General features: G+C 34.3%; 1 protein-coding gene across 2 annotated transcripts in view; it reads left to right on the forward strand.

Moving 5' to 3' along the window:
* Nucleotides 1-2,425: 2,425 nt before the first annotated feature.
* LOC118182482 (sialomucin core protein 24-like) overlaps nt 2,426-26,395 on the forward strand; it is a 50,060-nt gene continuing 26,090 nt past the window's right edge. Inside the window, exon 1 of one of the 2 annotated variants that reach the window (XM_085807288.1) lies at nt 2,426-2,645. In XM_085807288.1, the coding sequence (XP_085663414.1) occupies nt 2,567-2,645 (79 nt within the window). In that variant the 5' untranslated portion in view covers nt 2,426-2,566. The remainder of the gene's footprint in view (nt 2,646-26,395) is intronic. The other variant, XM_085807287.1, reaches the window with a different exon arrangement.

The raw sequence follows: 26,395 nt of genomic DNA on the forward strand, positions 1-26,395 counted from the left end.
CCTTGAATTAGGTTGTTCGATTTTTTACAATTTTATTTAGATATAACTTAACCCCCTTTTTCCATGAATATTTTATCTATATTTTTAATAATCGCTTTAAATTATTTGCACCATTGTTTAAGATGTTTAGGTTAAATAATTTTAGGAAGAAAATCTAAAATAAATAATAAAAAATTGAGATGGAAACTTTAATTTTGAATAACGTTAAAAAATTAATTCCACTACTGTTATAATATTTGAGAAGGTAAAAAAATCTCGTTTAATTTTAATGCATTGCATCCTAAAGAGAAAACGAAAATCACATTGTATTATATGTATTTATGCCATTGATTGCCTCTCTTTTCTTGAGATTATATTACTGGAACAAAATAATGCACTCTCTTTTCTTGAGATTATATTACTGGGACAAAATAATGCAATCTTAATTACTGATTTCCACACTCATTTGTATGTCATGGCGGGGATCAATACTTATTAACTATAACAAATATTTTATATTGAATATGTATCAAACGGTAACAAACTTCAACTCAGTATTTATTATTAGAATCAAAACGATATTAAAGTTAAAAATTCTCTCACTCTCCTTTTTTTTTAAAATACTATTTAAAATATGGTAAGTTTTTCACATCACATTTTTTCAATTACAATAAATTTCTAACAGCATCGTAGATGAGACAGAATTATAATCCAGGTTATTTTTATTTTAATTGATTTTATAGAAAATAATGATAAAGCATTGAGCTTTATAAAAGTAATCTGTTTTTTAAAATAATGCTGTTTAACTGTTTATGTTCAATGTTGCATGAATCAAGATCTTCAGCTTTTTTTAACAAAGTAAACATATCGCACAATCTTTTCTCAATAATTTAATGCTAATAATAGCATTTTTCTTTTTTTATCGCAGGCAGTAATTGTTTATGAAATCAAAACGCGTACGACTTGGCGAAAAAAAGTTAACGCCAATTGGCGCAGCTTTCTATTTCAACGGAATACACGGAAAAAACATATAAAATTCAATTATTTGTAAAGGGTGATTCCAGTAAATAGTGTCACAGTATTTAATACATTTTGATGCTAATAATACATGCTGAAAATGTCATATACGGCGGCAATTTTCTTATACAATATGGCTGAAACTTTCCAACCAATTCAACAGAGATAGTAAAATGACAAAAGTACTGAAAATAAAATAATAAATGATGCAGTTTTAACTTACCTATGAAAGGTTACAAGTCCTCCTTTCATGAAACTTTCTTTACATCTGTAGGCGCTGCAGCGAATAACCATTTTTACTTAAATTTTATGTGACCAAGCAGAGCAGCAGTCTTTCGTCCCATAGAAAGCAATGTAAAGTATTTCCGGACTTTCGGAATTCGCGCAGCAGTCACGTGACACTAATGTTGGAACCGGTTGAAGGTTGCAATACGCTCTCTACCAGTATACTATCTCGTTGGCGGTTGGTCGCTCGCTTTACTTTTATTGTCTGTCGACTGTAGTAATTAAGTTTTAATATTGTGATGTGATTAAATGTTTTTGTTATCAAAAATTGGCTCTTATGGCATGTTATGAATTCATCTTTAAAAGCACTGGCAAATTCCAATACGCATAGTTTGTTGTTGCACACAGCCGCAACCACGTGCAACAATTACTCTTCATTTTCTGCAAAACTCAATAGAGTCATTGCTGGTTTACACCCAGCGGTGGACTTCTCGGCTGTAGTTTTTGCAGCGCGTATCTTATCGATATGGTTGATGATACTTCTTAAAAACTGATTGATTTTCAGATCTTGTATCCAGTCAAGTGCTTCTTTATAGTTTTTCGGAAGAGGTTGTAGATTTTTCTTTGTTTATCTGCTGTACAGGGTTTTCGGTTGGATGTTTCTGCTGTTTTCTTCAGTTTCTATGAATTTTGGAAAATCCGCTGGAGTAGGAACACATGGTGCAGGCTTCAGTTGTCTCTTCTTACTTTCAAATCTTTTCTTATAAGCTGGGCATCCTCTATGGAAACATACGTGTTGCTGCGAACAGAATAAGCACGTTGGTTTTTTTTTCGGGCTTTAAGGGGCAGTACTGGCTTCTATGCTGTTTTCCACACTTGCAGCACAGCTCTGGATTAGCCCTTAGTTGCGTATTCTGGTGTTCAGCAGGAATTTATCCTGCTCTTACCAGAGCTTATCACGGAATCCTACTAGGGGCCTCACACATAACGGCTCTCATAATTGTTTCACCATAAAGATGTGAATACTTGCCCATAGCGTAAACAAGCACAGTCTTATATACGAGTTTGCGCAAAAACTCCGTTTGGCGAAAAGGAAATGATGCCAAAAGGCCCTAGCGTAATGGTGCTTTCTGATTGGTTGAATTTCTTCAGTTCTCCGCCGGCTTTAGCCGCCTCATGGAAGACGAAGATTCCTTTCTAATATTTTGTTCACGTATTTAATCGGAATCGCTGCTGTCATCGACTTCTGTTATGACTTCAAACGAGTTTATCTGCTGATATAACGTTACAGATAATGATAGATGTTTAGTAACTTACTTGTTCTTATGAGAAAGCGTCTGGAAACATGTATATTTATTCATTTATTGTACTTATAATTTGTGGGAATGTACTTACATTCGTTAGTGCTACTGATACACAAAATAGTAAGTTTTATGTCACATGCATATATTTATCTTAATGCGCTTCTTTGGCGTCTGATATTTACAGTCTTTGTTCGACCTAGCAGTGGATTAGCTTGTATTTGAATTTAAAAATACGTTCTTCTTAACACTCACTAACAATTAAATTATTTTTACGGTGTTAAGAAATATGGGCTTAGTTTTGACTATTGTACCTCATATTTTTGCCTTAGCTGTGAGCAAACAAGGTTTTGCTCATTTGCGTATAAGAATTTTATCCCTTTCAACCACCTGCTGTTTTGAAAATTTTCAAGTCATTTTTAAAGAACTTTTTTCCGTTGCATAGAAAAGAAAATTGCATTATATATATATATATATATATGCGTTAAAAATGTATATATGCGTTGAAAAAAATTTATAATTTGATTTTGTTCCACAATTCTTTTTCAAAATCTTTTTATTGATTTATACTTAAATAACAAAACTTTAATTTATTCCTAAATATAATTGAATTTTATTATTTTAATCGAGTTAGATAAAATTGGTGTGTCATTACTTGGTATTTCTATATCTGCATTTAAAGATTATATAATGCTGCTATATATATATATATATATATATTTAGTGGTTTACTATTTTTGAGCTCAGAGATTTTAAATTTAATATTTATTAATCATAAGTTGCTTATAATTGCTATATTGTTTTCATCTTCATGTAACATGCATACTATGAAATAATTGAAAATCCAACACTGTATTGCTCTGGGCAAGGGGCTTGCCCAGGCAGCTGAATCTGACAAATTTAATGCTTGATTTTTTTTTTCAAATTTCAAGAGAATATTTTGTATGCAAAATACTTCCATTTAAATTTATATTTAAAGGTTGAAACAAATCTTTCAAGCAATAAAACATAATTGTTATAACCCTGTTTACCAGTTGTAAAAATTGGCATGTATGGTTAATAATAATCTGATTCTTTTCATTTTGTACAAATTTTTCTGTATATGCACAAATATTAGAAAGGAAAACATGCATTATAAGAAATTATTTGGTGATATTGGTGACTTTTTATCAAAGTGCTGATCTGAAAGATCTTTCAGGTAAAAGTATGGTTTAGGGTACCACTAGGCAATACATGGGTACTATATTTGTGCAATTCTTTGACTCGTTATTTTGGCTTGCGAAGCCAAAATAACAAGACAAACAATTGCACAAACTCGGTATCCATGTACACATCGACTTATTTTCACTTAAAAAAAATCCCCGAATTGCATGAAAATGGCATTGCCCACTCTTTTAACTTTATCCATGTACACGTCGACCTATTTTCACTTAAAAAAAACCTCAGAATTGCACAAACTTGCATTGCACACTCCCTTTACTTTGCCCATGTATACATCGATATATTTTCACTTAAAAAGTCAAAGGAGCATCAAATTCTACAATATAGGCAAACAAAAAATACATAATCTCAATGAAATACATTTTAAACCATAAAAAAAGGAAAAACATGGGTTGATCTTTACATTATGGTAACTTGGCGAATTTTTGGCGAAAATTTGGCAACCAACTCTCCGGTTGATCTTTACATTATGGTAACTTGGCGAAAATTTGGCAACCAATTCTCCTACAGCAACCCTCTATTTTTTTTTCCCCCGCCGCCATTTTGTCTTCACGAAGTAAAGACGTGTTTCTTTTCTTTTTATCTACTGAACACTTCTTCCAACAATCTACTAGCCGAATTACACTTATGCTAGAAATTTTATCAAACAAAACTGCTTAATCATGACAAATATTCACTGCAAAATTGGGAAAAAGTGCACAATACCATACTTTTTACGCATTTTTCAAAATAACACATACACATAAACAATATACACGACGACTTATTTTTACTTAAAAAAACATCCCAGAATTGCACAAAAATGGCATTGCGCACACTCTTCACTATATCCATGTACACTGCTTTTTTCTCATAAATTAGAAAAATTTCACAAAAATACATGACAACTTTCTCAATCTTTAAACCCAGTAAAAAGAACATACATGAAATTACCTGATCGCGAAAAAGTATTTACCCTTTACAAATATGAACATTTCCACATATAAAATAAATAAAATATCCAAAAACTTTTACCTCTAAATCATCTATTACATTATACACGTCACCAACGAATTCATACCGCAAGCATTACAAATACTTAGTATCAAATATTTAAATTATTTCCATGCACGTTTATTTCAACTTAAACGTATACCAAATTCCTACAAACATAAAATTCACAAAATAACTATCATTTCATTAAAATATAATTAAATTCAAAAACACTACTTAAAATATAAATGAGCACATACATTAAATTAATAAAAATTACCTTACAATCCTAATTACTTTAAACTAAATCATTGCTAATAACAATTTTCCCAATAATACCAAATTCCTTTCCACCTTACATTTAGAACAATGCATAAAAATAATATCCTCAAATAATTAAAAATACTAACTTACCTAATCTTCTTCAGAATCTTGATTACGTGACGGATACATTTTTCTAATTCATTCAATAAAATTATTGAAAGATTTTTTCTGCGAATTTTTCCTCCATACTTCCACACTAAATAAAAAGCAAACTTCTCTTTATCACAATGCCTAAATACCCATTTCGAGTTCACTTTAGTTAGGGCCATGGGATCCAAAAATTAAACAACACTGTTTCACACAACACAGAATAAAGCTAAATACAAAATTTCCACATTTTTTCCCGATTTCCCCCCTTTTCCGGTTAAAGAACCGTAATTCGTCCATTAATATCACGTGACATATCCCATGATCTCTCATTTCCCTCACGCAAAATAATGCGTAATCGGAACTGAGTACTGCTCACATTATTACCAAAGTCCCAGGTAGTAACCTTTATCGCCTCCAAAATGTCGCCAAACTACCAGTTACCATATTGTAAAGATCAACAAACTCTCCTACAGCAACCCTCTATTTTTTTTTCCCGCTGCCATTTTGTCTTCACGAAGTAAAGACATGTTTCTTTTCTTTTTATCTACTGAACACTTCTTCCAACAATCTAGTAGCCGAATTACACTTATGCTAGAAATTTTATCAAACAAAACTGCTTAATCATGACAAATATTCACTGCAAAATTGGGAAAAAGTGCACAATACCATACTCCTTACGCGTTTTTCAAAATAACACATACACATAAACCATGTACACGCCGACTTATTTTTACTTAAAAAAACATCTCAGAATTGCACAAAAATGGCATTGCGCACACTCTTCACTATATCCATGTACACTGCTTTTTTCTCATAAATTAGAAAAATTTCACGAAAATACATGACAATTTTCTGAATCTTTAAACCCGGTAAAAAGAACATATATGAAATTACCTGATCGCGGAAAAGTATTTACCCTTTACAAATATGAACATTTCCACATATAAAATAAATAAAATATCCAAAAACTTTTACCTCTAAATCATCTATTATATTATAAACGTCACCAACGAATTCATACCGCAACCATTACAATTACTTAGTGTCAGATATTTAAATTATTTCTATGCACGTTTACTTCAACTAAAACGTATACCAAATTCCTACAAACATAAAATTCACAAAATAACTATCATTTCATTAAAATATAATTAAATTCAAAAACACTACTTAAAATATAAATGAGCACATACATTAAATTAATAAAAATTACCTTACAATCCTAATTACTTTAAACTAAATCATTGCTAATAACAATTTTCCCAATAATACCAAATTCCTTTCCACCTTACATTTAGAACAATGCATAAAAATAATATCCTCAAATAATTAAAAATACTAACTTACCTAATCTTCTTCAGAATCTTGTCCCTCAGGGGGCTCACTTTTGTGAGTACGGGTGTGGCAATCCCGAGGTACCCTAGCCCTTCAGGGGATCATCTTCTTGGTGAGACGGGTGTCACGATCCTGGAGCCCCAGTGATCTATCCTCTTTTCCGTCTCCTCTCCTCTTGGCTGGATCTTTTTCCCTTCCCTTCTCCCTTGTGGTTTCTCTCTACGGAGTTTGGGGCTCGTCACGAGAGGCTGGAACAGACCTTGTTTCTAGTTTTCAAGTGGGGAGAAAACTGCCCACGTGTTTGCCGTGCGTGGAGACCCGTGTCGCTGGAAAGGAGGGTCCTGGTAGTTGAGGGGCGAGGTACTGTCCCCAACACACTGCTTTGGCCTCTGCTTCAGCTAAACGGGAGGCACCTTAGTCGTCCTCATGGGTGTCAATCGGCTGGTCACTAGTCCTTGTGTCAGTGGCTTGGGGTCAAGCTCTCGGGAGTACCTGCTTTCGGGAAAGCCGACTGTGGGGCTTCAGTTTGCGTATAGGTCCGGCTAGCCCTAACACAGGAATCTGTGTTCCCTTGTTGGGCTCCGTGGTGGGCGGGGCCGTCGGACCCGAATCTTTATTCTTTCACTATGGCTTCTCATATTTACTTAATAAAAGATTTCGAGGTAACTCCAGTCACTCAAGTCAATCCTGTCACTCAAATCACTCCTGTCACTCAACCTAGTTCTGAAACTTCTACTCCTAAACCAGTCACTCAACCTAGTTCTGAAACATCTACTGTTAAACCAGTCATTCAACCTATTTCTGAAACGTCTACTGCTAAACCACTCACTCAACCACTCACTCAACCTACTTCTGAAAAGTCTACTGCAAAAAAATTACGTACAGATACAAATGAAAAAAATCATAACAATATTCCCCGTTTCCTAGTCATCTCTAGTCCTTCTGGCGAAATGCATAAGATGTCTCCTTTCGTAATAAACAAATACATCCAGTCCTGTATTGGTGAGCCGAGAAATATAAAGCGTCTCCGCTCCGGAGACCTGCTTATTGATACAACCTCAGCCACCCAGTCTGCTTCTTTACTTCAGATAACTAAACTTGGGCAAGCGAATGTGACTGTAACACCACATAAGTCACTCAACTATTGTCGGGGTGTAATCTCAGAATTCGACCTTCTGTATGTTTCTGAAGAAGAGATCGCTTCTGAGCTCTCCGAACAAAATGTCTGCGGTGTAAGGCGGATCAAGATGCATAAAGAAGGTAAGTTGATAGACACGAAACACGTGATCCTTACCTTCAACACGCCTGATCTGCCTAAGAATATTAAGGCCGGATATCTAAATATTCCTGTAAGACCTTATATTCCAAACCCTATGCGATGTTTCCAATGCCAGCGTTTCGGCCATTCTAAGACGTCTTGTCGTGGCAGCCTTACATGCGCCCGATGCTCACAGATTGGCCACGATTCTGAAAATTGTACGGCTGCGCCTCTTTGTATAAATTGCAAGGGTGAGCACCCAGCATTTTCACGCCTCTGCCCAAAATGGAAATTGGAAAAAGAAGTGCAGACTGCAAAGTTTACGAGGAACATCTCATATGCCGAAGCCAGAAGATTAGTCCAGAGCACACAGCTTCGACCAAATACATCATACGCCAGTGCTGTAAAATCATCTCGTACAGTCGCCACCCAAACATCAATAGGCACACAGACCCTAGCAAATAAAACCCATCCGTCTACATCCAACAAGCAAAAAGAAAATGCAACCCATATAGTACAAAAGAAAGAAACAGTTATTCAAAGTAAGCCCAAAACTTCTACACATAAAATATCCAATAAAAATAGAAGTCACAGCAATAGCTCTTTTGATGAGATGATTTCTGAATCTGCGGATTCAGACTTTATGGAAGTAGAAGAGGGTCTAGAAGTTCCCAGGCATCTACTTCCACGAAAAACAAAAGAACAGCACAGAAAAAACAAAAACCATTCATAATGGCCACCCTCATGTCATGGAACTGTCGCGGTTTCCACCGAAATTTCCTTGACATCAAATCTATAATAAATGTGTATCATCCTGTGTGCTTAGCAATACAGGAAACAAATTTGAAACCCGAACACCATGCAAAACTTCGGAGGTTTTCTTTCGTCAGGAAGGATAACATTGCAGGTGAGCGTGCCAGTGGAGGTGTAGGTCTCCTCTCCTCACTGGATTATCCCTCAAATGTACTTCCTTTGACGACATCCCTCCAAGTTGTCGCTACTCAAATAAATTTTGATATTATTGTTTCATTTGTTTCTTTGTATTTGCCTCCAAATGAGCACATTTATCAGCAAGATTTAAATAATCTAATAGAGCAGCTGCCTGAGCCTTTTATCATAATAGGAGATTTTAACGGCCATAGTCCACTCTGGGGAAGTAAAGATACAAATTGCCGAGGAAGACAAATAGAGCAGATGATCGAAGATCATAGCCTTTGTCTCCTAAATAATGGGCAAGATACGTACTTCCATGAGCCTTCAAGGACATTCCACGCTCTCGATCTTGCCATCTGTTCACCATCTCTGTTGCCATTTTGCACTTTTAGTGTCGGAAATGACCTGTACAACAGCGATCATTATCCTATTTTTGTGTCTCTTGCACGAAGAGGAGCAAACCCCGTGTCGAGAGTCCCTCGTTTTATCCTGGACAGGGCAGACTGGGAACTCTTCTCTTCCGTTGCAGAGCTGACAGAGGAAATGGTAGAAGGTGTGCATATCGATGACGCTGTTGAAGCTGTTACTAATACTATTATTCAGGCAGCTATGCTTTCGATTCCTAGAACATCAGGAAAAACACTAAAATATTCGAAACCATGGTGGAATCGCGACTGTCATGAAGCACTGAAAAAACAGAAAAAAGCATGGGGTATTTTTCGTAGATATCCTACTCTGCGAAACCTCATAGCTTTTAAAAGAGCCAAAGCAAATGCACGGAAAGTAAGAAGGCAGAGCCAGAGGGATTCCTGGATTTCATATGTGTCCTCAATAACATCCTCTACGCCTAGTAAGCGGGTTTGGGAAAGAGTTCGAAAAGCATGCGGAATGTACAAAGACCACTCACTTTCCTTTCTGGAAAAAGATGGCCGAGTGATTAGCTCCATAGAAGAAATTGCAAATACAATTGGTGAGACATTTGCTGCCATTTCTTCCAGCCGAAATTACTCACCTGCATTTCTTTCTATCAAGCAACGCTCTGAGAAAAATCCCATCGCTTTCAACTCTTCCAACTTTGAGCCGTACAATAGAGACTTTACTATGGTTGAACTAAAGAGAGCTTTGTTGCAGACACATAGGTCTTGTCCGGGTCTGGATGGCGTGTATTATGAAATGCTAAAGCATCTGTCCTGTAAGTCACTGAGTGCCCTTCTCACACTTTACAATAGAGTGTGGAAGGAGCGTACATTTCCCAGTGCATGGAGGAGAGCTATTGTCATTCCTATTGCGAAGCCAGGGAAAGACCCGAGGAATCCCTCGAACTATCGGCCAATTGCCCTTACCAGCTGTGTTTGCAAACTGTTTGAAAAGATGGTAAACAGCCGCCTAGTCTACTTCTTGGAAAAGAATAATATTATATCGCCTTATCAAAGTGGTTTTCGAAAGGGGAGAACAACCGTAGATAATATGCTCCTCTTAGAGACATCCATTCGAAAAGCTTTTGTAAGAAGAAATCACCTTGTCTCAATTTTCTTCGATATAGAGAAAGCCTATGATAAGGCATGGAGATACGGTATAATTCGCGATCTTCACGAGAGTGGCTTGCGCGGCAACCTACCAAATTTCATTCAGAATTTCCTGAACGCTAGAACTTTTCAAGTAAGGATAGGCTCTGTTTTGTCTGATGTTTTTGAACAAGAAGAGGGTGTGCCTCAAGGCTGTGTGCTCAGTGTAACTCTTTTCAGCCTAAAAATAAATTCTGTATTAAAACAACTTCCTCCCACCATTTCAGGTTCTTTATATGTTGATGATCTACAAATTAGCTGTAGAGGTGTGGATATGAGACATGTAGAGAGACAGCTCCAGATCGCTTTGAACAGGATCCAGGAATGGGCAAAAAGACAAGGATTTACGTTTTCGAAACAGAAGACTGTGTGCGTGCATTTTTGTAAAAAGCGAGGTCTCCATCCTGAGCCGGAATTATACCTCAATGGGTCTGTAATTCCAGTTGCACCTGAAGTAAAATTTTTAGGGGTGATGTTCGACCGAAAATTGACTTTCCTTCCTCATGTCTTAAACTTGAGAAAAAAGTGTACCAAAGTTCTAAATATCTTAAAAGTCCTGGCGAACACCTCTTGGGGTGCAGAGCGTTGCTCCATGCTTCGCATTTACAGAGCTCTAATTCGCTCTAAACTGGACTACGGCTCAGTTGTTTACGGATCTGCCCGGTCTTCAGTGTTGTTAAAACTAGATCCTGTTCATCATCAGGCTCTGCGGATTTGTTCTGGAGCCTTCAGGACATCTCCTGTGCAGAGCCTTTATGTTGACTGTCACGAGCCATCACTCCGTTTGAGGCGTGAGGAGTTGTCTCTTTTACGCTATTTTAATATTTTATCTCAACCTGACCATCCTTATAACTTGTGTATATGTGAAAATAGCTGTGACCTTTTATTTGAGGCACGTCCATCCTGTGTGCCTTCTTTTCCTGTTAGAGTTCGTCCCCTCATTGAAGAATTCTCCCTGTTTGATATTTCCCCACAGGCAGTACAGCATTTTGAAATTGCACCTTGGGAAAATGCACTAATCCACCTTCTTGACATTTTCCACAATTACGGAAAAACAACTACTGATGAGAGCATCTACAGACAAATTTTTGCTGATCACAGGCAGAGTTACAGGAGTTATGTTCCCATATATACGGATGGCTCTAAGTCAGCTTGCCATGTTGGCATGTCATGTATAATTGGTGACCACATGGAAGGCAGACGTTTACACGACGCTTCCTCTGTCTTAACCTCCGAACTGACTGCCATATATTATGCGCTTTTGTACATCTCAACGCTGCACCATCGAAAATTCATTGTATATACGGACTCCTACAGTGCATTGAAAGCTTTAGAATCCTTTTCTAGCACTGAGAATCCTGTGATAGTGGATGTTCTCAAGTTGAATATTAAATTGAAATGTCGTGGATTTGAACTTCTGTACTGCTGGGTCCCCGGACATACAGGAATAAAGGGCAATGAGCTGGCGGATATCGCAGCGAAATCTGCTGTTGAAATGTCCGGCCGCCTCATCCCTTTTAAAGATATCCGTTGTGTCATAAAAGAGAAGATCCGAAAGAAATGGCAGCAACTTTGGGACCTTCAACTTCATAACAAGTTGAGAAGGGTGAAGCCTAAAATAGAGCATTGGGATACTACTAGCAATCGCAGGGAGGAAGTTCTTTTGACTCGCCTTAGAATTGGTCACAGTAGAGTGACACATAACTACCTTCTGAAAGCTGAGAACGAGCCTATTTGTGCAACTTGTAATGTTTGTCTTTCAGTTTATCACATTTTAATTGAATGTTCATATTTTAATAATCTTCGTGAGAAGTATTTTAATAGCTGCGACCTGCCTCTCGACCGTTTAATCGGAAGAGAGGTCAATAATAATTTGTTTCACTACCTCAAGGAAACAGGTTTCTATTATTTAATTTGATTTTTGTCCTGAGATTTTATGTTGGAATTTTAATTAATCAGATGTTTTAGGATTTTATATCTATACTGCATCTCTCATTATCAAAGTTATAATCAGCATTTTCATCCCATCATTTAAATATCTTTTTACTTGCCTCGATTTTAAAAGTGTGCTGTTGTCTTTATATTTTTTGTTCCTTTAGTTTGTATGTTAAAAAAAAGAATCCTGTGTTTGGCGCATATGGCCTATTGAGCTTTGCGCCATAAAACTACTACTACTACCCTACTACTTCAGAATCTTGATTACGTGGCGGATACACTTTTCTAATTATTCAAAGATTTTTTCTGCGAATTTTTCCTCCATACTTCCTCCGCTAAATAAAAAACTTCTCTTTATCACAATGCCTAAATACCCATTTCGAATTCACTTTAGTTAGGGCCATGGGATCCAAAATTAAACAACACTGTTTCACACAACACAGAATAAAGCTAAATACAAAATTTCCACATTTTTTCCCGATTTCCCCCCTTTTCCGATTAAAGACCGTAATTCGTCCATTAATATCACATGACATATCCCATGATCTCTCATTTCCCTCACGCAAAATAATGCGTAATCGGAACTGAGTACTGCTCACATTATTACCAAAGTCCGAGGTAGTAACCTTTATCGCCTCCAAAATGCCGCCAAACTACCAGTTACCATATTGTAAAGATCAACCAAAACGGGTTATACATTTAAGCACTACCAAAAGCAAATATGCACTTACCATGGTTCGCTTCGTACACCCAGAGCCACGTAAAAATCAAAATATCAATCATACTCAAATGACTTTTTTCAAACCAGGTAGTCTTTCTGATAGAACGCTTCACATAGTGACCATCTGAACCTTTCTTCCTGCAAACCCATTCAAATCCATCTAAACGGTTTTAACACACACCACAAAAACGCTTACAAAACATCCCATGATTCAAAATTTCCCAGAATCGTGCACCTGATTACATCGCAATAGGGTTTCCATAAAAGTCAACTAATCGGTCTACTTTACCTAACTTAAAGTCTACGAGGTACCATAATACCATGAATTATCAAATATGCTGGAAGCAGTAAGTATTTATAGCATGGCATCATTCTGAGTATAGTGTAGCTTTCTTGATAAATATCCATAGTTGTTCCATATTATGTAGTCATTTATGTGAGACATATCTTAAGTGAACAAATCTTCAGTTGAAAAAATTACTAAAGTTTTCATATATTTGGTTCAGAATGCCTTTTAATTGAGATGTGCATTCATGTAAAGAAATGTTTTGCAGTGGGCATTTAATGTTTTCCATGTCTAAAATTATAATACTTATAGGAAAGTAAGGAACTACTCTTATACACGCCCTCGGTTGGCGACAAATTTCTCGCCAAACATTTATAGCAAGGCCGTATTACAATTAAATTTTTATATCCATGGTGCCATATTACTATCTAAATTTTTTTCCTACATGTCAAACTTTAAGCCTAAAAATGTCTGCAAAAACCACGTTTTTAACACTCAATTCATGCCAAAAATCCAAAACAAAAACAAATTTAGATAGCAAAAATGTAAAGCTTCTAACCAAAAATAATTGACAGGAATCCATGTACACAGCGATCTGTTTAAACTTAATAACAATAATAATAATAATAATAATAATAATAAAAAAATCGGAGAATTGCACAATCTATGCAGTGTAGGAATCTAGTAGGAATTAGCACACCTCACTAAAATAAACTAACATTACAATAAATTTCAAAAAATACCATGTACACAGCGTTCTGTTTTAACTTAAAAAAATTCAGCTAATTGCACAATCTAGGCAGCACTCACAGCCTCGGCATTGCACACAAATCAACAAAATAAACTAAAATAACTAAAACTGCAAACAATTCAAAAAACAACAATAACGACAGAAATTCATAACAAAAAAGCAGTTAACATAACATTCTACAAAATAAAAACAACAATAAAATAAAATGCACTTACTATTGTGGATGCTTCTTCAAACATCAGCAAAACTCGTCAATTTCCACCACTTTATCCTTCCACCCTATCTTCTGAGGCGCAGAGCATACAAAGTCCAGCATACATTCATAAATAAAATCAGCATAAACACACCCGTGAACAAAAGACTCATTAACAATTCCTACATCATACATTTTAATACTAAATTTGCCTTGCACACAGTCCAAAATACACTACTGAAATTTTGCCACCACGTCTTTCGTTGCAACATAAGCCATTTCAAAATGCCTGCCAAACCAACCAACCACTCCTGCAAAATAAAGTTTCAACGTTAAAAGGGTTGCCATACAAACAACATCGTGCCAAAAATCATTGCAGAACATACAATCGTGTCAAAACTTGGTGCAGAAAACATATCACCACATTTGGCGATGCCACGTATCTGAGGGTGTAAATAAGAGTAGTACCGAAAGTAATGTTAATGTGTATGCTGATTAAGAAAACTTTTTGAACTTTTAATTTTTTTTAATACTTCAACTATACATCAAAATTCTGGTATTTCTAATAGAGACTGTAGCTAATTGTTTTCTTGTTAGCAGTAAAACTGAACATAAAGAAAAGGTAAACATATATTTCAGGGTGCTCCTTGGCGAAATTGACAAATTTTGGCAATTGGCCAGCAAGGCACTATTTCAAGACGGCTGCTGCACAAAACCAAAATAAGAAGTTGAAGAACTGCACAAACTCGGTGCCCATGTACACATCGATCTATTTTCACTTAAAAAAAATTAGGGAATTGCACAAACTTGGCATTGCGCACTCCCTTGACTTTGTTCATCGATTTATTTTCACTTTAAAAAAAAGAATCAGGAGCATGATGACGTGATATAATGTTAAAACAAAGTTACTCATCACCAAAATTGAACAAAATTTGTAGCCAAGCGAAGGTCAATAAACTTTTAAATCACATTGTGAAATAACATAAAAAAGGAAACGCATGTTATCGCATATATGCACTACAAAAAGGAAATATTGAGTTACCATATTTAGAAATTTCTGTGTCTTCAGTCTGTGGCACACAAAATTCCTTAACAGCATCCAAAATCTTTCTCAACTAGAATATGCATCCTGCTGTCACTGCATAAATTCACAGGAATAAGAGTAAAAAATGACCTCCGTAGTGCTGGACTGTCAGTGGCATTTCTTGCAACAAAGCCATTTCAATGATATTTGTGTTCGACCATACGCATTTCCTTTGTATAAACAGGACACTTATAATGAGTAATAAGTAAACCTTCATTTACGCACCAGTCAATTAATGCTTTTTCCCCCTTTCATTCCAAATCATACTGGAAATTCAGACAAGATAAGCAACGTACTTCCTAACTGACATCCAACACAGAAATAAGCCCTTACAAATATTTTCCCCATCAGTCAAATTCAGCGCAGTAATGCAACCAATCACATCATAATAGGGTTTCCATAACATTCAACTACTCAGGTTATCTTAAATGAAACAACAACTTGGCAATAATAAAACAACAACTTGACAAAAATCCAAGGGGCACCCTAAAATATAGACTAGCCAAAGAAAATTATTAAGAATGTCTTTCTGTGCTTAAAATTGTATTATATTGTTAAAGGTATTCATAATCTCGTAATTAGTTTTTGATTGATATCTCATACTTAAAGCCCTGAAAGGACTGAATCATAAATTATAACTCACTTGTGCTAAGTGAGAAAGGTCTGTCATAATGAATTCAAACAGCCTGAATGTATCCAGTACTGAATTGTAGCAGCAGGCCTTTTGATTATTATGTGTATGATTAGTGCCAGTATTTGAGAGCTAATGTACTGCTTTCAGCATATGCAAATGCAATGTCATTTAGCCTTCCATTGTGGTTTTTTGCCGTGCAACAACCATTGTGGGTGTGCTTATCTTCTTTTATACTTGTCTCAGCTCATACTGTGATGTCGGTGATAAAATCCGCTACCTCTTTTGGAAATCTGAATACTTTTAGTTGCATAGCATGCAATACCAGAATAATTTACTTTCATTCTTAACTCTTTTGCATTGACAGAATCAAAAATCTATTCCTGTCAAACATCTGAAACACTCATGTATATAGATTTTTGTTGGAACGGATTTCCTTCCCTCCTGCTAAGTCAAATATTACAGAATTAACAATAACCTACTTAAGTGATTATTTCTGTCTTGGAGATCTTTGTGCGGTTTCACCCACTTTCTCCCCTAGAGCAGGATTGCAACTGTGAACATTAAACATTGAAGCTAAACGAAGGAGAGGGAAAATGCATTCAGAAAGAAACTTAACTTTTGTCACTTCAAAAGCAGGATTGGCATGTCGTTTAACAACTCCCAAAACCAATGACCCATATAATTAACATGATGGAGGGAAAGCACCAAGTAGAAAATGGATGCAGGTGTTCATGCAACCTACCGATTTCTGAATGCACAAGTGATACGGACAGCTTCACTGTGAAAGAGTTGAGAGAAGAGGTGTGCTGTAAATGTACAGTTAAGCATGCAGTACACTTTATTAATTTAATTAATGTTGATTATATATTTTTCATAAATTTAGCTGTAAAAGTTTGTAATACCAGGGTTCGTATGGTCCTTAAAAGTCCTTAAATTTTTCAAAAATGATTTTTGGTCCTTAAAAGTCCTTAATTTTGGTCAAAAGGAATAAATGGTCCTTAATTTTGCTCATTTGACGTTTCTTATCATTTCTAATGATTGCCATTCTAAGTGTGAATTGCTATTTCTCATGAATGTGGAATTAAAATTACACGGCTCTTAACCAATCTGTTGGTAGATTTGCGTTGCAAACGATAAAAAAACAATTAGCTACCCTAGGATGAAAATATTGGGTGTCTGATTGGCTATTCACCCAATCTTTTGAAACAGGTGTTATCCATAAATTTAGGCAGATTGTGATGAAAGCGTGAAGCCGGAAGTTCTTTAAGAGGCGAAAGTGATGATGAAGGTGCTCAAGGAAAAAAAAAAAAAAAGGGGATGAGGATTCTGAAAATATTTGCCAAAATTAGAACAATTCCAACCTGGAAGGCCACAACCCCTCGGACGCCAATAGGAACAAGATGCCTGAAAAGTGCATTTTCAATAAACTGTGGCTTCATCAAGGTGGTTACAAAGACTGGATATTGATGGATGACAATCCTTATAAAGCTAAATGGGGTTTTTGTCTGAAACAAATTGAAGTTTCTAGGATGGGAGAGTCAGCGTTGAAAATTCACATGAAAGCTAAGTTTCGTTTTATCATTTCGATTTATTTTTACATGGTTTTGCTTACCTTAATTTCTGTGTTAGTTTGAATTAAGCCATAAATTAATTTTTGATGACCTTCTACGGAGTTTATTCTCTTTTGCACATATATGTATGGGATATTGGGATTATGAATTTATTTCTGCAGAGGGTCTGTTATCGATTTCGCAGGAAATCTGTTGGCTCCATTTCAATTTTAGGTCGCCAAGGGCAAATTCGGTAACACTAGCCGAAAAAAGTGAAGTTCGGAAATACGTTTTGAAGCTTCAATAGACAATTAAGTATTTGGTTTATGCACAATGTATCCGATGCTTAAGGGATGTGGCTACTTTTGGCGACTTTATGATGAGCAGTAAATGGGACATATACGATGAGTAGTTAAACGGGTCATTTTGGTGTTGGCGATAATTTTCAAAATTGTGCCAAGGTTGCACCGTATACTAGAATTTTACCAAGTATTTTTATAAAAGGAATACTGGGCTGATCTTTGGAATATGGTAACAGGTAGTTTGGCGACATTTTGGAGGTGATAAAGGTTACTACCTAGGACTTTGTTCCGATTACACATTATTTTGTGTGAGGGAAATGAGAGATCATGTGACATTAATGGACAAATTATAGTTCTTTAATCGGAAAAGGGGGTTAATTTGGAAAAATTATTTTGTATTAAGCTTCATTGTATGTTGTGTGAAATAGTGTTAATTTTCGGATTGCATGGCGCTATGTAAAGTAAATTTTAAATTTTTAATGCGTTTATCTGATAATAATAAGTTGAGATTGTGTGAAAGGAAGGATATTACAGTTAAGTTTGAATGGCGGTGCAAGAAATCTGGTGAAAATGGACATTTTGTGAAACGGAGTGTAAGGAAGGGTACGTGGTTTGCTGAAAGTAGTTTGAGTATGGGTGAAATTTTATTAATTTCTTATTACTTGGTGAATAGACTTCCAGTTGACTACTGGATTTCGGATTTAGAAATTAGCAGTAGTACTGCAGCCACGTAATGAAGATTCTGAAGAAGATTAGGTAAGTTAGTATTTTTAATCGTTTGAGGATATTATTTTTATGCATTGTTCTAAATGTAAGGAGTAAATAAATTAATATGGTATTATTGGAAAATTGTTATAAGCAATGATTTAGTTTAAAGTAATTAGGATTGTAATGTAATTTTTATTGATTTAATGTATGTGCTTATTTATATTTTAAGTAGTGTTTTTAATTTAATTATATTTTAATTTAATGATCGTGATTTTGTGAGTTATATATTTGTAGTATTTTGGAATACGTTTGAGTAGTATACGTTGAGTATTTTCATGCATTTTCATGAAATTTTTCTAATTTATGAGAAAAAAGCAGTGTACATGGATATAGTGAAGAGTGTGCGCAATGCCATTTTTGTGCAATTCTGGGATTTTTTTTAAAGTAAAAATAAGTCGACGTCATGGTTTAGTGATATTTTAATTAAATGATAGTTATTTTGTGAATTTTATGTTTGTAGGAATTTGGTATACGTTTCAGTTGAAGTAAACGTGTATGGAAGTAATTTAAATATTTGACACTAAGTATTTGTAACTATTTTTAATGTTTGCGTATAAATTCGTTGCTGACATTTATAATATAACTAGGTGTACCCGCCCGGCGTTGCCCGTGCATTTAGAAAATGCAGATAAGTGAATAGCGCAGGAATAGTAGTGTAGGACATGTAGACTGTCTCTCTCTCTTCCCCCCCCACAAGCTACAAAAAAGAAATGAATTGTAATTAATTGATTTAATGTATCGTCAAAACAGCAAACTAACGCTAGAATAAAGAAATCAATTGTTACAATCGAACGTTATTTGAAAACAAATAATAATATCAGTGAGTCAAAAAATCCGTGATTAATTAATTATAAATAATTTTTTTAAAATTTTTCTAATTCGAAAATCGGGCTTCGAGGTCTGGTGGCCAGCCCCTTTGTGCTTCCGTATAAAAAATTCCAGGTCCCTGCGTGCGATAGATTTGGCTGGAGAGCTCGGTCAGACAGACACATTACACTTGCTTTTATTATTATAGATAGATAATTTAGAGGTAAAAGTTTTTGGATATTTTATTTATTTTATACGTGGAAATGTTCATCTTTGGAAAGGGTATGTACTTTTTCGCGATCAGGTAATTTCATATATGTGCTTTTTACCGAGTTTAAAGATTCACAGAATTTTTTTGCATTTTCGTGCAAATTTTTGTAATTTGTGAGAAAATAGCAGTGTAGATGGATAAAGTTAAGAGTGTGTGCAATGCCATTTTTGTGCAATTCTGGGATGTTTTTTTAAGTAAAAATAAGTCGACGTGTAAATGGTGTATGTGCTATTCTGAAAAACGTGCAAGGAGTTTGGGATTGTGCACTTTTTCCCAATTTTGCAGTTAATATTTGTCATGATTAAGCAGTTTTGTTACATAAAATTTCTAGCATAAGTGTAATTCGGCTAGTAGGTTGTTAGAAAAAGTGTTCAGTAAATAAAAAGAAAAGAAACATGTTTTCACGAAGTGGCGGCGAAAAAAAATAGAGGGTTGCTGTAGCATAGTTGGTCGCCAAATTTTCGCCAAAAAATCGCCAAGTTACCATAATCCAAAGATCAACCGAATACTGCTTTCAGAAGAATGTCATTGAATTTTAATATCGCATCAGTTATCCAAATTGCTGGTCGATATAAAATTTCATTGTGATAATGATCGAAATTATCTTTCGTTATTAAGCTAATTTCACCTATTTATAACTAGAAATTAAAATAAAAGGTAAATCCTGAATAAAAAGTCAATGTTGAAATGATAATGAAATATAAAAGAAATGGAAGATTAATAAATTAAAAGAAAATGACTGAAAAGCAGAATGGTTGCTTACATGGAGAAAATGTGTTCATGGTATTGCCAATATAGCATTCTTATGGCAATTTTAGCGATGTAATAGAATCTCTGCAGGAATGCTTGCCTAGAATATTTCGCGATGTCGCAATTTTTTATCGATATAGTACATTTTTTAAGTGTTAAAATATAATGCGTAAGAAAAATTCATACATTTTTGTTTAACAATAAAACCAATTATTGCAGAATTTTTATCTTTGCGCCATCATCTGATAGATAAAGAAATAATGTTTTAATAAAAATTTTCTGTTGTGAAGTTCTGCTTTTACCGATGGTTGCAAAATGTCCCAGCAGTGGAAAGAGCCATTGTAATATGGGATGACTTGCTTACTATACATTAAAAAAGTTGAAATGGGGCAGTTTAAAAAAAATTCATTAAAATCCTTCTCAAATATTTTGGAGGCAACTAAGAATAAAACATTTCTTATAAAATTAAATTTTTTTCTCTCTCTGTCGAAAATATTATTGCCTTTCCTTAAATATTATCAAAGCGATAAACCACTTATTCCCTTTTTTGCTGAAGATATCTTAAAACTTGTAAATGATTGCTTTTAGCACTTTAAAATTTTGAAACTAGAATATTTAAAAATAACTAAAGCAGAAAATCTTTATAAATTTAATTTTAATGATCCAAATTGTTATAATGCTAAAAGTAAAGTTTATTTGGGATTCGTCGATGAGCAGTTAATGAATGATAAATGCCGCAAGAAGGACATTTCACAAGCTGCAAGTTTTGCATTGAAACAAGAAGGTCAACAATGTGTTTTAACAATGGTACAACACTTAATGGCTAAATCTCCAATAAATTATTCTCTTATTCGAAATGTGTCTTGTATAGACCCACAATTGATGGCTAAAAGTCCAGAAAAAGCCCAGAACAAAATGAAAATAGTTCAACAGTATTAACGCGGAATAAACATGTTTTACAAGATAATTATGATGAAATTCTGCTGCAGTTTGGAGAGATTCTAGACAAAGTAGTTAAGACAAATTTACATCAATTTTTGACTTTTGATCCTCAAAATCTTTGTCTTGACACATTTCTCACTTCTTATTTTCATTATATAAAAGTATGGAAAATAGTGAAAATGATTCTTATCTTGTCACATGGACAGGCCTCTGTGGAAATGGGCTTCTCTGTAAATAAAGCAATTGAAATTGAAAATTTAAGTGACTCATCATACATTTTTCAACGTACAGTATTTGATTACATGAAATTTTCTGGAGGTATTCTTAGTATCGAAATTAATAAAGAAATGAAATCATCAGCAGCTTCTTCAAGGTCTAAATATATGCAGTATTTAGAAGAACAAAATCTTGAACTAAATCTGAAAATTCAAAGAGGAAAAGAAAAATTATTGAAGAAAATTGATTATATGAAGCAGAAGAAAAAATTTCTTCAAAGGGACGTTAAATCATGTAAATCTCTAAAATATCTGTGGCTGTTATATCTACTTCATAACTTGTTGGGAGTTAGTTTAATTTCAAAATTGTTTTATGTTAAGTATTAAATTGAATTTAATAATAGTGCATAATACATACTTCTTAAATGGATAATTGCTTTATTCTATTCGGTTTTATTTTTGTTTGTTTGCTGATAGGTCCTTAATTTTTTCCTTGATTGTTCTTAAAAGTCCTTAATTTTTATGTAAGGAAATGTGTACGAACCCTGTAATACTTATATTAAATAAATGCCACAGAATGCATTTGCTAAAATTTGCAGTAGATTTTGTAACATATTATTTGCAGACATGGGAGCTCAACAGTGTAATACAGTCAAAAGTCTTTAATCCGGACGTCCAAAATCCGGAATGATCTATAATCCGGACCTCAAAGCTACAAACTTTCTGCGCATAATGCATTTACGCATGCACGTAATAGCTTTACGCATGTGCGTTTAATGTATAACAGGCAGTAAAAGCTAAGCTAAAATGATCTAATTATCTATTTCAGTTCATGTTTCAGATTGCGTTGTTCCTTAATCTTTGAATTGGATTCGGCTTATTATTTTTTGCAGACTGTTAGAGCAATTTTATAAAAGTACGCTTGAACTTTCGAATATGTCAAATAGAATTTCCGATTCTGGAGCTGCCAAAGGATCTATAAAGCGAAAGCACGTTTTGATGTCCATTAAACAAAAAGTGGAATTGCTGCAAAAAATGGATAAAGGCATGAAGAAAGTGACAGAGAGGTGATTTGTTTCTCTAACCATTCCGAAATCTGTTTATCAATTTCACGCTGCTCTGCGGGAGGAGGGGGGAGAACGTCGCAGCACCCAATGAACTGGAAGTTGATGTGTCAGCAGTATCCTCATGTTCAGCGCAGATGTTTTTATTTTATTCGTCTTATAATTCCTTACTAAATGTAGTGTTTCACCTCGATGTACTCCGATATGATTTAAATCAATTTCCTCGTCATTATAAATATCACGAATACGAATAAAATAGTTTTCTGGTTGCAATTTTCTAATTTCGATTATGCGTAATGTATGCTTTACACATGCGCACGTTGAAAGAAATGTTTAATAAAGTAAACAAATAAATATTAAGCATTTTTTTTTTTTTTGTAAATTTTGATACCCTTTAGATCACAATTGCTCTTTATTTCATAAATTACGATTTCATATTTTTAATTGTATAATTTCTGCATGCCATCTTACCAGATCTAAACTGATGATCTATAATCCGGATGTAGTAATATGCTGTTCAGACATACCCTGACACTTACAGATGTTGTTATTAAGGAATATGTTAAACCTCAGTCTTTAAAGGAGTATATGTGTTGAGTGCTGTGCTTTTCAGAATACATAAATAATTTTAGTACTTTCTGATTGTATACAGCCCCACTGAAAAGTCATAAAAATGTGTTGAGAAAATGCAGTATGTCATGAAAATAGTTGTGTGTCAACCTGTGTGCCCAAAAAGTAATTATGTGGCAATATAGATATGTGTATTGCACGCATCTGTTATTTGCAGCTCTGAAATTCAACTGTCATTTTTCTGATTAGTGTTTCTTTTTGCAATGAGTATTTTAGGTTACCTTATAATAAACTGTAACAGACTGAGGAGTTTGTTAGCTGATGAGAAAGAAAGCATTACATTTCTGCAGAAATATGACATTTTGCCTTACAACAGAGAATATAAAAATTTGCATTCTGTGAAGTTGTACTTCTTAAACAACTGAATTTTTTACAAATGTAATGTGAAAATTTGTAAGCAGTGTGTTAGAATGCAGGTCCGATATTGATTTCAAGGTAGCTGTATCTTATTTCTCATAGCTGTTTGGTTAATTTATTGTAGGCTGATGCAAAGGCAATGTAGAAGGTTTCGGTTATTTCTGTTGTAGCCATCGGTGACAGTAATTCAAGGAAGCACTTCTTGTTCACAAAATATATATTTATTCAAAAATAGGAGGTATCTAATTTAAAGTATGTGTGTGTATACATATGTAAGTAATTGTAAATGCCTGTTATAAATGACAAAAGTGCATGTTTGTGGGAACCGTGCAGATCTGGCATATAACTTCAGTGTCTGCTAAGGTTTTGTTAATTTTTGGCTTGCATAGCTGATAGGACACATATTTCCTTCTCTGTGTTGCGATAAACAAGCACTTATGCCATTAAAAGGAAGCATCTGACTGTATCATAAAGAGGTTTTTAAGCTTGTATGTATATGGATCAGTAGCCTGCTCTATCAATTTCTTCAATTCTAGAAATGTGTTTTCATGAATCACAGTTCAAGGAAGGCGTTCAGGAACTTCTTTTCTGATTAATTCTGTGAATAGGTATGCGACCTTTGCATAACGTAGAATATATTCCCTATAATAATTGCAAAGCCCTAATAAACTTCTTAATTCTTTCTTGGTTTGTAGTCACAAAAGTTTCTTGATAGCTTAAATTTTCTTTGGGTCTATCAAATGAGTACTTTTCTAAATTCGCAGTGAAACTCAGTTCATGGATGACAACACATTGCATGTGAGAGATTGTTGACAGCAATGATGAAAGTTAACATCACAGGAGGAATTTGTATAACTTATGTTTTATGGCATCTTTCAATTTTGACAAATATCTTGCATTTTGATGATTGTAAACCTTAGAATTACAGATAAGCCTAGAACTCCATCGGACTGAGTTTGGGGGAATAATGATGCTGGCTACAAAACTGCGGTGTTACGGAAAATAACTCTAATCTTGAAATTGTGCGAGTTGAAAACTTATAATTCCAATAAAGTTTTTCCCCTCTGCTCACTTCTGTTGTTATTGGCACTCTTCTTTGACTTTTTTACACTAGTAATTTTCATCTTGCATGTACCATTCCAACTTGATTTCTGTTTTTTAATGTGCTGATCATTTGCACAGGAAGAAAGTGGGTGTTGCCTTTTGAATCATAACAGATGAGCTGTATTGTTTTAAATCAGCATGAGTGTATACCTTTAACCCTTTCTGGCACGCAATCTTTTAAAGTCTGAGTTTTGATTAAAAAAAAAAGTAGGCAAGTCTAATTAGGCCTAGAGGAGTACGCAAGTAAAATTTTGTGAAGATAGCACTTTCAGTATTTTTTCAGTATTTTTCAAAACCAATTCTTGTTTCTATAAAGTACATAATTTTAAATAAGCGGTAAACATAGTAAATAATTTAGTCAATATCTATATAAGTTTTAGGACTTTAAGTAAAAGGATTTATCGATAAATATGCAAACTAAGAAAACGCAGATTAAAGAATATAAACTGTCTAAATGGTCATAAAATCATTCAAATTTCTTATAAATTTTATTACTGAATTTCAATATACACACACACATATATATATATAAAATAAAACCTAGTGCAATACAATTGGTTAATATAAACATAAATTACAAGCTTTTATTTAAAATCTTTGTAAAACATGTTCAAAATAATTTTAATATATGAATTAATTATAATAGATTTTCTCAAAGATTTATAATCAATAACTGAACATTTATAATTAATAATATTAATTTGTCGTTTTATTCATTTTTTTTTTTTTTTTTTTTTTTTCAAAAAGCAAAGTTTGAAATTTTAGCACCCACAAAACATTTTATTTAAAACCGTTCGGCAGCATACGTGATTTCTTTTCTTCTTTTAACCATTTGATCTTGTACATAAATTGCATTTTAAATTAATTTAGGTGTATTTTAATTAATTAAAGAGTAAAATTCCGATGGCATTCTATAGCAATAGTAGACAATGCCAAAAAAGATTTAACCCTTTCCGGCACACTACCTTTTAAAGTCGGAGTTTTGATTAAAAAAAAAAAAGGTAGGCAGTGTAATTACGCCTAGAGGAGTACACAAGTAAAATTTTGTGAAGATAGCACTTATCGTTTTAATTCTGTGGGTGTGCCCAAAGTGGCACATCGGTTGAATAGAGCTTCGAAAAGAGCGCTGAAACGAGCATTGTTGTCAATGAACTGGCCGATGAGATGCGGAGAAACAAAGAATACAGACTCTCAGTTGTCCTAGATTATCGGTGAGCCTGCTCTGGGCACACCTAGGGTTCGCCGTTTGGTTTTAGGCAAGATTTCAAGGTAAAAATTTAAAACTAATATAGAATAAGGAGATTAGCATGCAGCCAAAGAAATGACATAGAAATTTCTTTTCAAACAACTCCTTTTATACCCTAAAAAAAATCTGGAAGATTTCTCTGAAAAATGATGGTCTTAAAAAACTAAACATGGCTAAAATATATGGACTGGTTTGTGGTGAGCTGCCATCTACTATAAATAGAAAAGGTTCAGTGTAACCTATAAATCCTTTTTAATTCAATTTTTCTGTGCGTACAGAAGGAAATTTTTAGGTGTGTCCGGACCGGACACACTGTTCCACAAAGGGTTAATAATATCTGAAATTTAATATCAATTGGTTGAGTAAATAGGCTGCTAGGGATTCATATATTGGGGGAGTTTTAATAAGATGATAAATGATTGTTATAGTTATCTAATTATAATAATTATATTATGATAAATAGTAATTACCTTTCTTTTTGATTTTTGCATGAAAGCTATGCTCATCGTTTTACACATTTGGGGGAGGGGAGACAAATTTTAGAAAAGGGAACAGAAAATTTCTT

This window comes from Stegodyphus dumicola, chromosome X1 (assembly GCF_044657685.1).
Source record: "Stegodyphus dumicola isolate Sdum_Otavi_A_Nest chromosome X1, ASM4465768v1".
Classification (NCBI taxonomy): Eukaryota; Metazoa; Arthropoda; class Arachnida; order Araneae; family Eresidae; genus Stegodyphus; species Stegodyphus dumicola.